Source organism: Phacochoerus africanus, chromosome 4 (genome assembly GCF_016906955.1).
Source record: "Phacochoerus africanus isolate WHEZ1 chromosome 4, ROS_Pafr_v1, whole genome shotgun sequence".
NCBI classification, from domain to species: domain Eukaryota; kingdom Metazoa; phylum Chordata; class Mammalia; order Artiodactyla; family Suidae; genus Phacochoerus; species Phacochoerus africanus.
The window spans coordinates 134,116,865-134,131,440 of NC_062547.1; the positions used below are offsets into that span (position 1 = coordinate 134,116,865).

A 14,576-nucleotide genomic window follows, 5' to 3' on the forward strand; every position below is an offset into this window, starting at 1 on the left:
TAATTCTATTACGTTCCACTGATCAATATTTCTGTTTTTGTGCCAGTACCATACTGTTTTGATTACTGTAGCTTTTCTTTTTTTTGGTTTATAGCGCCACACATGAGGCATATGGACGTTCCATGGCTAGAGGGCTCGAATTGGAGCCACAGCTGTCAGCCTACGCCACAGGCACAGCAATACAGGATCCAAGCCATGTCTGCATCCTATACCATAGCTCGTCACAACATTGGATCCTTAACCCACTGTGTAAGGCCAGGGATTGAACCTGCATCCTCAGGGATACTAGTTGGGCTTGTTACCACTGAGCCACAATGGTTAATTTTACTGTAGCTTTGTAGTTTAGCCTGAAATCAGGGAGCCTGATTTCTTGAGTTCCATTTTAATGAGTCCTTGAATTTGCTCAGTATTTTTTTTTTTTTTGCCATTTCTTGGGCCGCTACTGCAGCATATGGAGTTTCCCAGGCTAGGGGTCTAATCGGAGCTGTAGCTGCCAGCTCACGCCACAGCCACAGCAACAGTGGATCGTTAACCCACTGAGCAAGGGCAGGGATCAAACCCACAACCTCATGGCTCCTAGTTGGATTCGTTAACCATTGCGCCACGATGGGAACTCCTGCTTAGTATTTTGTCGAGGATTTTTACGTCCATGTTCATTAGGGATATTGGCCTGTAATTTTCTTTTTGTTCAAAGTCCTAATCTGGATTTATTATTATGATAATGCTGGCTTCACAAAATGAATTTGGAAGTGTTCTTCTTCAACTTTTTAAAAGAGTTTGAGAAGGACTAGTACTAGTTCTTCTTTAAATATTTGGTAGAATTCACCAGCGAAGCCATCTGGTCCCTTCCCCCTTTTTTTGGCTGCCCTGTAGCAAATATGCAGTTCCTGGGCCAGGAATAAGATCTGACCTGCAGCTGCAGCAATGCCAGATCCTTAACCCCCTGTGCTGGGCCAGGGATCCAACCTGCGTCCCAGTGCTCCCAAGACACCGCTGATCCCTTTGCACCACAGTGGAAACTCCTGGTCCCCTTTATTTGCTGGGAGATTTTAAATTACTGATTTAATCTCCTTGGCAAATATCTGTTCAGATTTCCTATTACTTTGTGATTCAGTCTTGGTAAATTGTACGTTTCTAGGAATTTATCCATCATCATCTAAGTTATCTAATTCGCTGATGTATAATTATTCATAGAAGTCTGTTATGATCCCTTGTATGTCTATGGTATCAGTTATAATGTCTCATCTTTCATTTATAATTTTATTAATTTGAGTCATCTCTATTTTTCTTGGTTTCTGGGCCAGGGAGCACATCAAAGCCACAGTTGTGACCCACACCACATCTGCGGCATCGCCAGATCATGTAGCTCACCATGCTGGGCCAGGGATTAAACCTATCTCCTAGCATTGCAGAGATGCCACCAATCCTGCTGCACCACAACGGGAACGCCCTATAGGTAGATTTTTCAGCATTTATCCTGCATGGTATTCTCTTGGATTCCTGGAACTATGCTTTGATTTCTGACATTAATTTGGAGAAATTCTTAGTTATTATTGCTACAAATGTTGCTTCTATTTCTTTCTCTGTTTCTTCTCATACTAGAATTCAAATGTCATACCTTTTGTAGTTGTCCCACAGTTCTTGAATACTTTTTTTTTCAGCCTTCTTTTTCTCTTTGCTCTTCAGTTTGAGAAGTTTATATTGTCATGTCCTCAAACTCAAGATATTCTTTCCTCAGATGTGCCTAGTCTACTAATGAGTCCTACTAATGTCTTCATTCCTTCCATAGTGTTTTTGATCTCTAGCATTTCTTCATTATTATTTTTTAAAATAATTTCCATCTCTTATATTATTCATCTTTTCCATTTTTTTTTTTCTTTTTAGGGTTGCACCCATAGCACATGGAAGTTCCCAGATCAGGGGTCAAATCAGAGCTGCAGCTACCAGCTTACACCACACCCACAGCAATGCAGGATGTGAGCCACGTCTGCAACCTACACCATACCTCATGGCAACAATGGATCCTTTAACCCACTGAGCAAGGCCAGGAATCGAACCCACATCCTCATGGATACTAGTGGGATTCTTAACCTACTAAGCCCCAATGGGAATGCCCTATCCATCTTTTCTTGCATGTTGTCTACTTTTTCCGATAATTTCCTTAGCATATTAGCTGTATTTATTTTACATTGCTGGCCTAATAATTCTAAAACTGTTGCCATGTCTGACTCTGGTTTTGCCACTTATTCAGTCTCTTCAAACAGTGATTTCTGCTTGTTAATATGCCTTGTAATCCAAAGCTAAAAGGTGGACATGATGTCCTGTGTAATAGCAACTGCGTTAAACATTCTTAAGGAATGCAGTGGTAAGTCATGGGGATAGGGGAAGGATTCTATCGTCCTACAATTAGGTCTTAGTCTTATGTTGAGCCTGTGCTCCTAGATTGTGAACATCACCAGCTCTTCTCAGCTGTTTCTCCCCCTGAGTTGAGACATGATGTGGTCACTGGGTACTTCTATCCCTCCACATGGAAGGCTAGAAGGAACTTCAGTTGACTAATTTCCTTTCTCCACTTGGAAGGGGAGAGCTGGCTGGAATCAGGTATTTCCCCTCCCCAGGTAGTCAGGCTCTGATAAAACCCCACAAAATTAGGCTCTCATAAAATACTTCCTCTTGAGTGCAGGCTTTGTTAAGAAGAACAGAATACACTGATATATCTCAAAATGGTTCCTTTCCCATCTCATTACTAAAAGCATGAGGGGATTTTTCTCTGATATTCACTGTAGGCATGTGGTAGAGTTTCTGGAAGTAAAATTGACCAAAGTATGGAGGTCCCTCTGATGATTGGTCACTCTTGAATTTTTAACTTTCAGAGTTGTTCATTAGAGCCTCCAGCAACTCTTCAATCACACTTTGGTTTTTCCACCTCAACAATGATTGTCAGGAAGGTTTCTGTTTATGTGTTTCTGCTGTGGTTAAGATATTCTCTATAATCGCCTGTCTTGTCTGTTCATGCTTTGGTGTACAGTTTACCAAGTGACCTTACTTACTTCTGTGACAGATCTATAAAGAGTTGAGATTTTTCAGTTTGTTCAATTTGTTTTACTCATTATTAGGAAAGAGTAGTGACTTCTAAATCCCTAGCATGCTGGACCAGAAACTGGAAGTCTTCAAGTTTTTCAAAATTCTTTATAACACTGGATCTCTAAGTACCATTCAGCATAACTGATCATTCTCTCCTTTAGGAGTAAAAACTCTCTTCCCTTAGCTTCTATGATACCATATTCTGTTTATTCCCCCCCCCAACCCCCGCTACCACCCCACTCTCAACTCTTCCTTTTCTACTGTTTGTATAGTTTTCCAAGAATTGATCCTGGACCGTCTTCTCTTCTTTACTCTATAGATTCTCTTTTCTTCATGATTTAACCCCTTACCATGAATTTTAACATAGCTGTAATACTGTACACTCCTCTTATGTTTTCTTGACCTCCAGTCTTATGGCCAATGGCCCTTCCCACATTTTCATTTCACGTGCCTTCAGAACTCCTGTATTTTCTATCATATTACACAGCACCTTTACCACTAAAGCTGCTTAAGACACAAACCTAGAAGTCTTTCTTGATACTTCTCACTCTCTCATCCTCTATATTCATATCCATAAACTGTACAGGCAAAATTATCTTGAATCCATGCATATTTTCCTGCCTCTCCTACAAAACATCCTAGTTAAAGCCACCACAATCTCCCACCAAAAATCTTCGCAACTTCATATTAATGAATCTTCCTGCTGACATTCTTGATCTCTTTCAATGTGCTCCCCAATGTATATAATGATAGTATGATATAGTGGAAAAAGTGTAAGTTTTACATCCAGAAAGACCTGCTACAATTCCTTAAGCATACTGGTTAACATGTAAACCTCATTTTTTTCAGGTATGAAATAGCTATAAAACAAACAAATTAAAAACTTACCTGACTGGAACACTATAAAAAATATAATTAATGAAAAGTCCTTAGAATAATGCTTTACATTGAATAGCCACTCAAATATAGCTCGTGCTATATACAAAATAAAGTCTGAATTCCTCCCCAAAGACTTTTGGATTCTAGGCCTAATGTACTGATTTACAAATATTCCTTAGCATAAACCACTGCTCTGGCTACCAAGCAAATGTGTTATTTTCACTTTAAATTAATTATTAAAAGACATAGAATCATCCAAAAAGAAACTGGAAAAAACTGTAAATTTTAATCTTCTTTCATTAAATTTATATAGAGTATATATTCATATAACAATAATATAATCTAAGTATTAAACTCCAAAAATGTTTTCAATATTGGCTTAAATAGCTGAAAAATAATTCCTATAAAAATATGTCCTATATTAATGAAACTTATGGTTATGAGGTTATTCTGCTTCAATACTTGCTTTTTTCTTCATTTTTTCAGAGGATGAAGGATAAGTTTTCTCAGCAAGTAAAACTTCACAAGATGCATTATCTATAATTAAAATATATTTTAGTGTTTTCATTATTTAACCTATTGTTAACTCTAAGTACAGAAAAGCAAACTCAAATTTGAAAAAAAAAACCCTGATTTTAATAACTGTGATTTTGTAATAGTTTTAGAAGAAAATATGTGTTGAATAATTTGACTTGCTACAGAAAGAAGAATGGATTCTTAAAAATATCTCAAGAGCTCCAGGTTTCATAAAAGTAAATCAACTGTATATAAAAAATCTACTCTTCATTTAGTAGAGAAAGATGCATGTGATTAGAATTCTTCATTAATTGTCCTTTCATTTCCACTGTCCTATATTTTCATTCTCTCCCTTTCTACTGCAACTTTTCTACCAGCACTTTTTTTTTTTTTTTGTCTTTTTTGCTATTTCTTTGGGCTGCTCCCGTGGCACATGGAGGTTCCCAGGCTAGGGGTCGAATCGGAGCCAGAGCCACAGCAACGTGGGATCCGAGCCGCGTCTGCAACCTACACCACAGCTCACGGCAACGCCAGATCATTAACCCACTGAGCAAGGGCAGGGACCGAACCCGCAACCTCATGGTTCCAAGTCGGATTCGTTAACCACTGCGCCACGACGGGAACTCCTCTACCAGCACTTTTAAAACATACTCAGGCCTCTTTTAATCTCACAAGAAAATTTATCTGTACCCCATTCTCCTTCCTGCTACATAGCTTCCAGCAGCTTTTCAATCTGCCCCTTAAGGGTCCACTGTCCACACCATATACCTAAAAAACAAATCTAATATCATCTGCTTAAAACCCTTCAAAGGCTTTCCACTGCCCTCAAATTAAAACTCAAGCTTCCTACCTTGATATACAAATTCTTGTTTTTATAAACCCTATATTACTTACATATTTCCAGCCTCATGGCAGAGGCTTATTAGCTAGATAAAATACAGAATGCCCACTTAAATCTGAATTTCAGATGAACAACAAATTTTTTTAGTGTATGTGTTTTCCATGTAATAGTACAAGACTATGCAATGTTTGTGACCTAATTATATTACTAATTATCTGAATTCAAATTTTGCCAAGCATTGTGTATCTGCATATGCTAAATCTAGCAACCTTTGAGGCTAACCACTCCTCTCATCTTCGTTTCCAAATGTAGAGAGAAGTTTGAGAGTTCTGTAAAAAATAGAATTAGTACCAAGATTTGGTAAGAGATTAGAGATCGGAATGACAAATGGGAAGGTGTTGAGGATGAGCCCCACTTTTCCGTTTACTAAGCTGCCTTTGCTGAGATGGAGGCCAGAGGAAGAGGAGGACCAGGTTAAGTCTTGTTGTGAGAATTCTCAGTCAACAATCCTTGTTTTATTTATTTATTGGAAGCTTTTGTTATAGGTGCTATTATACGTTGAAATGTTCCATTTACGTTCTTTTTATATGTCTCTCTTCTATTTCTTCTCTCTTCCTAAGCGACTTGTCTACTCTGTCATTTCAAAACATCTGCATCTTACTCTAAATAGTTATCTACAGCCCTAGTCTTTGCCCCACAATCCAGAATCCTGTGCCACAAACTGCTTTTCTCTCCAGTTGATGGCTAATATGCCTCTTAATGTTTTACTATTTTACTAAGGTATTCCATTTATACAGTAATGAGAATAAATCTTATACGTATATGTACTATCCATATAATTATCATCAGATCAAGACTTAAAATATTTCCAGCACTCCAGAACTTTCCTATGTTTTTTATCAGTCAGCACCCCCTTTCCTAAGATTACCACTATTCTGACTTCTGTCATCCAGAAGACTCTTGCCTGTTCTTGAATTTCATATAAATGGAATAAATGAATATACACATGCTTAAGTCTGTATTCTTTCATGCAACATCATGTACATGAGCTGACAGATCAAATTTAATGTGTGCAAACTAAAGTATCTTAATCATTTTCCTACCTTGCTCGGCCTTACAATTGTTCCTATCTCAAGAAATGATACTACCAATCATCACGTGGCTCAAACCTATAATTTAAAAGTCATTCTTGACTTTTACTTTTCTCTTATCAAACAACCAGCTTAATCAGAAAATCCTTGCCCATCTGCCTTTAAAATACATTCCAATCAGACCACTTTAGTCTCATACAGCATTATCTGATCACTGCAATAGTTTATCTGACAGAGTTTCCTTACTTCCACTCTTGCCCCCTTAGTCTATTCTCCAGAGTAGCCAGAGTGATAATTTTAAAATATGTATCTGATCATGTTAGACATCTGCATTAAGATGCACTTATCAACACATTTAGGAAAAAAAATCTCTACTTCTTGTGATGGCATATGAAATTCTACATTATAACACTTGATTTGCTCTCTGACCACAATTTCAGCCATGCATTTTATTTAATCACTTTGCTCCAGTCACCCTAACTTCTTTCCTTTTTTTCAAACACACTAAACACATGCCTTTTCTCTTGTTGGTCCCTTTGCCTGGCATGTTCTGCCCCCAGATTTTCAGATGGCCTGCTGTCTCACTTCATTTAAGCTCTATGTAAATGTCACCTCCCCAGAGAGACCTGTCCTGATTAACCTGTCTAAAATAACATCCCTAAGAACAGTCTCCATTTTTATCCTGCTTTATTTTCCCTCATTACTCTTATTTCTGACATTGTTATATATTTATTTGTTAATCTGCTTATTATCTTTCTTTATCCACTATCATATAAACTCAGTTACGGCAAGGAATTTATCATGTTCCCTAGCAACCAAAAGAGTTTGTGTTACACTGTAGGTGCTTAATAAATATTTGTTGAATGACTGGAATTAATGAATGATGAGAGGATGTGTCTCTGAAACATCTAAGAGGAGATGTCCGGCAGGCAGCTGCATATAAGGGTCTTAATCTCAGAGCAGAGTCTGGAATGGAAAATTTGGAAGCCCTGCCTTTTATAGGACATCTATATATGTTAGGGGATAGACTGAAAACAGAATAAAATCTAGGAATTATCCCTAAAGAATTCCCACATTTAATAGCTAATAGTAGCAGATAAGATTGCAAAGAAGACTGAGTAGGAACTGCCTGAGAAGTAATTTCTTATTTATTTGTTTGTTTCTATTACTAAACTATTGAATGCTCAAGGGCAGAAATATAGCCATTTCTTGGTTTTCTAACACTTAGTAAAGAGCCTTACAAACAAATAGAACACAGCTGGATTTGCTGAATTAAGGAATGTGTAAACAAAATACCTCTAGAGCAAGATGATTTATCTAATTTTAAAATTTCAGTCAATCAACCACAACGAAACAAGAATATAAAAGCACTCATAAATCCAGAATCACTATCTGCCTCACTATCAGGCTTTATAAAGAATATTTTCCACAGTCAAATCAAAACTTTTTTCTTGGGCAAAACCCAGATAAAATCATGATGGTTTCTGGTACCCTGACCACTTTCCCTTTTATACTTTTCTTCACTTGTTCACAACTTCCCTCATCTTTGATCTATAAATCTTCCTTCTAATGCTTACTCTCTAGGTAGTAGGTGTTACTGCTTCCAAGGTTGTGTGCTTTTACAAGTTTAGGTTTTTTTTGTTTTGTTTTGTTTTGTCTTTTTGCTATTTCTTGGGCCGCTCCCATGGCATATGGAGGTTCCCAGGCTAGAGGTCGAATCAAGAGCTATAGCTGCCGGCCTACTCGAAAGCCACAGCAACGCGGGATCCGAGCCACATCTGCAACCTACACCACAGCTCACAGCAACGCTGGATCGTTAACCCACTAAGCAAGGGCAGGCACCGAACCCGCAACCTCATGGTTCCTAATCGGATTCGTTAACCACTGCGCCACGACGGGAACTCCACAAGTTTAGGTTTTATCACTAGATTCATTTCCCTTAAAACGGAAACCATCCTAATGATTTTTATATCCACACTTCCTAACACAATACCTGGCATTTTGTAAACGCTCATTAAGACAACTTCTTAAAGTGAAGATAAAACACACCAAAAAACCCTCTTTTTTCAGTTCATACAAAAACTTGTATCCATCAGGAACAAAAAAAGCAATTGTTTAAATTTACTCCCAAATAGATGCTATACAACTTGTTGCAGGAAATAAAGAAAATAGAAATTTGAAATACATCAGAGAGTAATAAGGTTGTAAATGTCTTGCTAAGTTTATTCTAACGATAAAGTAAATAACAGAGGGCCTATAATAGAAGGAACTTTGTTGATTTTTTATGCTTCAATCATCACACATAACTCCAATGTATCGGTTTACTGATTATCTTCCTCTCCTATGACTGAAATTTACAATGGCAGGGAAAATATATCATTCCTTATTGGTATATACAGCAACTCCTAGTACAGAAAACATATGCGGAAAATGTTTATTAAATTAATTAGTGCTGTGGGGATAGTTAAGACCCACTTTCCAACCTCACATATACTCATTTCTTAAATAAAACCATACTAAAAAGCACTCAGTTTCCTGAATATATATATAATGCACTGTGACAAAAATTAAAAAAGAGAGAATTATAAAAATTATTAGTATCACTATTAATTACCTGATTTTGAATTTGAAGTACTCTTTGGTTTTGGAGAAATATTTTGATCTGCTATCATCACACTAGAATAAGAACAAATTAATGGTATTCTCTTAGTCTCTCAGTAACATTTTTTTGTTTTTTGTTTTTTTTACTTTTTAGGGCTGCACCCACAGCATATGAAGGTTCCCAGGCTAGGAGTTGTATCAGAACTGCAGCCATGGGCCTATGCCACAGCCATAGCAATACAGGATCTGAGCCACGTCTGTGACCTATACCACAGTTCATGTCAATGGAAGATCCTTAACCCACTGAGCGAAGCCAGGGATTGAACCTGCATCCTCATGGATCCAGTTGGGTTCATTAACCACTGGGGCATGAAGGGAACTCCTCTCAGTAACTTTTGAGATTCCTCAAATAATACTTCAAATAAGTACATTTCTATGTAATCAATTTTCCTGTAGAGAAAATACAACTGGTTAGAAAAAAATGTTAACATATGTATGTGCAAAAATAGTTTAATAATAAAAGGCAAGAGACAGGATTAAGATGGTGGAGTAGAAGGACTGGAGATCACCTTCTCTCATGAAAACAAGAAAATTACAACCAACTGCTGAAAAGCCATCAACAAAGTAGAGTAGAAACTACCAAAAAGATATCTTACATAAAACACAAAGAAGAAACCACATCGAGATGGTAGGAGGGGTGCTTATGTGATATAGGCAACCTCATACCTGCCAGGTGGGCAATCCACAGACTGGAAAGTCTCACCCACAGGAGTGAGAGTTCCAAGCCCCACATCAGATTCCAATGCCTGGGAACCTAACATTGCAAGGAGGAGCCCCCAGAGTATTCCAGAGTAATGGGCACTGAAGACCAGAGGGATTGTGCACAGGAGCTCCACAGGACTGGGGGAAACAGAGATTCCATTTTGAAGGTTGAACACAGGCTTTCATGTACACTGGGTCCCAGAACAAAACAAAGACTTCATAAGAATCTGTGTTAGAAGTACCTGCAGATTTTGGAGGATCTCCTGAGAAAACAAGGTCAGCTGTGGCTCTTTGTTGGTGAAAGACATTGGAGGCAAAGATCTTGGGAATAATCATTAGTGTGAACTCCCCTGGAGGTGGCCATTTTGGAAAAATCTGGCTCCAACCATTAGGGCTGAAGAGCCCCAAGCCAAACAACAAACAGCCTGGGAACACAGTCCCACCCATCAGCAAAGAGGCTGCCTAAATATTTCTTAGGCACACACCCTCTAATCACATCCAGAGACAAAGCCCCAGCAACCAGAGGGATAAGAATCAGCTCCACCTATCAGTGGGCAGGAACCAGTATCTCCCATCAGGAAGCCTATAACAAGTGACTGTACCAACTTAAGCCACAAGGGGGAAGACATCAGAAGCAAGAGAGGCTATAACCCTATTGCCTGCAAAAATGAGACCACACCAAAAATTTATACAAAATGAAAAGGCAGAGAATTATGACCCAGATAAAGGAACAAGAAAAAAAAAACAAACAAAAAAAAACAGAAAAACAGCTAAGTGATCTGGACATTACCAACCTCCATGAAAAACACTTTAGACTAATGATAGTAAAGATGATTCAAGATCTTGGAAATAAACTGGAGGCAAAGATTGATATATTACCAGAAACACTGAACAAAGAAATAGAAGATTTAAAAATTAAGCAAGTAGAGATGCAAAAAAAAAATTAGTGAAATAAAAAAATTTACTAGGCGGAATCAATAGAATACAGGAGCCAGTGGAACGAATAAGCAAGGTGAAAGACAGACTGGTGGAAATCACTGATGCAGGACAGAAATGAGAAAAAAGACTGAAAAAAAATTAAGACAGTCAAAGAGAAATCTGGGACAATTTTAAATGTGCCAAAATCCACATTATAGAGGTGCCATAAGGAGAAGAGAGAGAAAGGGCCAGAGAAAATATCTGAAGAGTCAACAGCCAAAAACTTCCCTAACATGGGAAAGGAATCACTCACTCAAATACAGAAGCACAATGAATACCATAAAAAATAAACTTGAGGAGGAACACCCCAAGACACATATTAATCAAACTGAACAAAATTAAAGACAAAGATAAAATATCAAAAGTAGTTAGGGAAATGAAACAACATACAAGGGAACCCAAACAAGGTTATCAGCTGGCTTTTCACCAGAAACTCTGCAGGCCAGAAGGGAGTGGCAAAATAAAGTCACGAAAGGGAAAAAAACCTGCAATCAAGGCTTTCATTCAGATTTGGAGAAATAAAAAGCTTTACAGACAAGCAAAAGCTAAGAGAATTCAGCAACATTAAACCAGCTTTACAACAAATACTAGAGGAAATTCTCCAGGTGGAAAGGAAAAGGCCACAACTAGAAACAAAAATACTACAAATGATAAGGCTCACCAGTAAAGGGATACATACAGTGAAGGCAGGAAATCATCCACAAACAAATAAGCTACCAAAACAAGAAATGATAAGAGGAGGGTACAAATGCAGAATACTTGAGATGGATTTACAATCAAGAGACCAGCAACTTAAAACAATCTTTTGATACATATATATCAAAACTTCATGGTGGCTGCAAACCAAAAATCTACACTAGAAACACACACAAGTAAGAAAAAGCAATCCAAACATAACGCTAAAGATACTCATCCAACCACAAGAGAGAATGAGAAGAAAGGAAGAAAAAAGACCAACAAAAACAAATCCAAAACAATTAATAAAATGGCAATAAGGGCATACATATCGATAATTACCTTAAATGTAAACAGACTAAATACCCCAACCAAAAGACATAGACTGGCTGAATGGGTACAAAAGCAAGACCCATACATCTGCTATCTTCAAAAGACTCATTTCAGCTCTAGGGACACATATAAACTGAAAGTGAGAGGATGGAAGAAATTTTCCCATGCAAACAGAAATCAAAAGAAAGCTGGAGTAGCAATACTCATACCAGACTCAATAGACTTTAAAATAAAGAATGTTATAAGAAACAAAGAAGGACATTACATAATGATCAGTGGATCAATCCAAGAGGGTGATACAACAACTGTAAATATATATGTACCCAACATAATTTCACCTCAATATATAAGGAAATCGCTAACAGCCTTAAAAGGAGAAATTAACAATTACACAGTAATAGTGTGTGTGAGGTTAACACCCAGTTACAGCAATGGACATATGATCCAGACAGAAAATCAACAAGGAAACAGACCTTAAATTATGCATTATACTAGATGGACTTAATATATATTTATAGAACATTCCACCCAAAAGGAGCAGAATACACATTCTTCTCAAGTGTCCATGGAACATTCTCTAGGATAGATCACATTCTGGGTCACAAATCAAAGCTTGGTAAATTTCAGAAAACTGAAATACCAAGCATCTTTTCCAACACCTTGCCATGAGACTAGAAATCAACAATAAAAAAACTGCAAAAAAACCCAAAACATGTGGAACTAAACAACGTGCTACTAAACAACCAATGGATCACTGAATAAATCAAAGAGGAAATTAAAAAATACCCAGAGACAAATGACAACAAAGACACAACAACCCAAAACTTATGGGATGCAGCAAAATCAGATCTAAGAGGGAAGTTTACAGCAATACAAGTCTACCTCAGGAAACAAGAAAAGCTCAAATAAACAACCTAAATTTACACCTAAAGCAACCTAGAGAAAGAAGAACAGCTAGAACCCAGAGATAGCAGAAGGAAAGAAATCAGAAAGATCAGAGCAGAAACAAATGAAATAGAAACAAAGAAAATCATACAAATGAAACTAAAAATTCATCCTTTGAAAAGATCAACAAAATTGATAAACCCTTAGCCAGACTCATCAAGTAAAACAGAGAGATGACTCAAATCAATGAAATTAGAAATGAAAAAGGAGAAGTTACAACGGGTATCACAGAAATACAAAGGATCAGCAGCAACCACTATAAGAAACTATATGCCAATAAAATGGATAACCTAGAAGACATGGACAAATTCTTAGAAAATTACAATCTTCTAAGACTAAACCGAGAAGAAACAGAAAAGACAAATGGACCAATCACAAGTACTGAAATTGAAACTGTGATTTAAAAACTTCCAACAAACACAATTCCAGGGCTAGAGGGCTTCACGTGTGAATTCTACCAAAAATTTAAAGAAGAGTTAACACTTCTGAAACTATTCCAAAAATTGCAGAGAAAGGAACACTCCCAAACTCATTCTATGAAGCCACCACCACCCTGATATCAAAACCAAAGATACCACAAAAATAGAAAATTACAGGCCAATACCAGTGGTGAAAATTCTCAACAAAATACTAGCAAACTGAATACAGCAATATATTGAAAGGATCATACACTCTGATCAAGTGGGATCCATCCCAGGTATGCAAGGATTTTTGAATATACTTGAAATCATCACTGTGATATACCACATTAACAAACTGAAGAATGAAAACCATATGATCCTCTCAAAAGACATTGGAAAAAAATCTTTTGACAAAATTCAACACCCATTTCTGATAAAAACCCTCCAGAAACTGGGCACAGAGGGAACCTACTTCAACATAATAAAGGTCATAAATGACACATCCACAGAGAACATCATTCTCAATGGTGAAAAACTGAAAGAACTCCCACTAAGATCATGAACAAGACAAAGATGTCTGCTCTCACCACTTCTATTTAACATAGTTTTGGAAGTCCTAGCCATGGCAACCAGACAAGAAAAAGAAATAAAAAGAATCCAAAATGGAAAGGAAGAAGTAAAGCTATCACTGTTTGAAGATACATGATAATATACCTAGAAAATCCTAAGCGTGCTATCAGAAAACTGTTAGAGCTCATCAATGAATTTGGTAAAGTTGTAGGATACGAAATTAATACACAGAAATCAACTTAATTTCTATATACTAACAATGAAAGATCAGAGAGACAAATTAGGGAAACAATCCCATTTATAATCACATAAAAAATACCTAGTAATAAACCTACCTTAAGAGACAAAAGACCTATACTCTGGAAACTATAAGATGCTGATGAAAGAAATAAAAGATGACACAAACAGATGGAAAGATATACCAAGCTCTTGGATTGGATGAATTAATATTGTCAAAATGACTATACTACCCAGGGCAATCTACAGATTCAACGCAATCCCTATCAAATTACCAATGGCATTTTTCACAGAACTAGAACAAAATATTTTAAAATTTGCTTGGAAACAAAAAAGACCCAAATAGCCTATGTAATACTGAAAAGAAAAAATGTAACTGGAGGAATCAAGCTCCCTGATTTCAGACTCTACTACAAAGCTTCAGTTATTAAAAAAGTATGGTACTGGCACAAAAACAGAAATAGGGGATCAGTGGAACAAGAGAGAAAGCCAAGCAGCATGGTCAATTAATCTATGACAAAGGAGGAAAGACAATACAATGGAAAAGAGATAGTCCCTTCAATAAGTGGTGCTGGGAAAACTGGACAGACACATGTAAAAGAATGAAATTAGAACACTTCCTAACACCATACACAAAAATAAACTCGAAATAGATTAAAGACA

The 14,576-nt window shown here is 37.1% G+C and overlaps 1 protein-coding gene across 1 annotated transcript in view; it reads right to left on the reverse strand.

Moving 5' to 3' along the window:
* MEIKIN (meiotic kinetochore factor) overlaps positions 1-14,576 on the reverse strand; it is a 94,249-nt gene that overhangs the window by 34,565 nt on the left and 45,108 nt on the right. Inside the window, exons 7-8 of the mRNA XM_047774739.1 lie at positions 9,026-9,087; positions 4,430-4,500 (exon numbers count right to left, since the gene is read on the reverse strand). Of these exons, the coding sequence (XP_047630695.1) occupies positions 4,430-4,500; positions 9,026-9,087 (133 nt within the window). The remainder of the gene's footprint in view (positions 1-4,429; positions 4,501-9,025; positions 9,088-14,576) is intronic.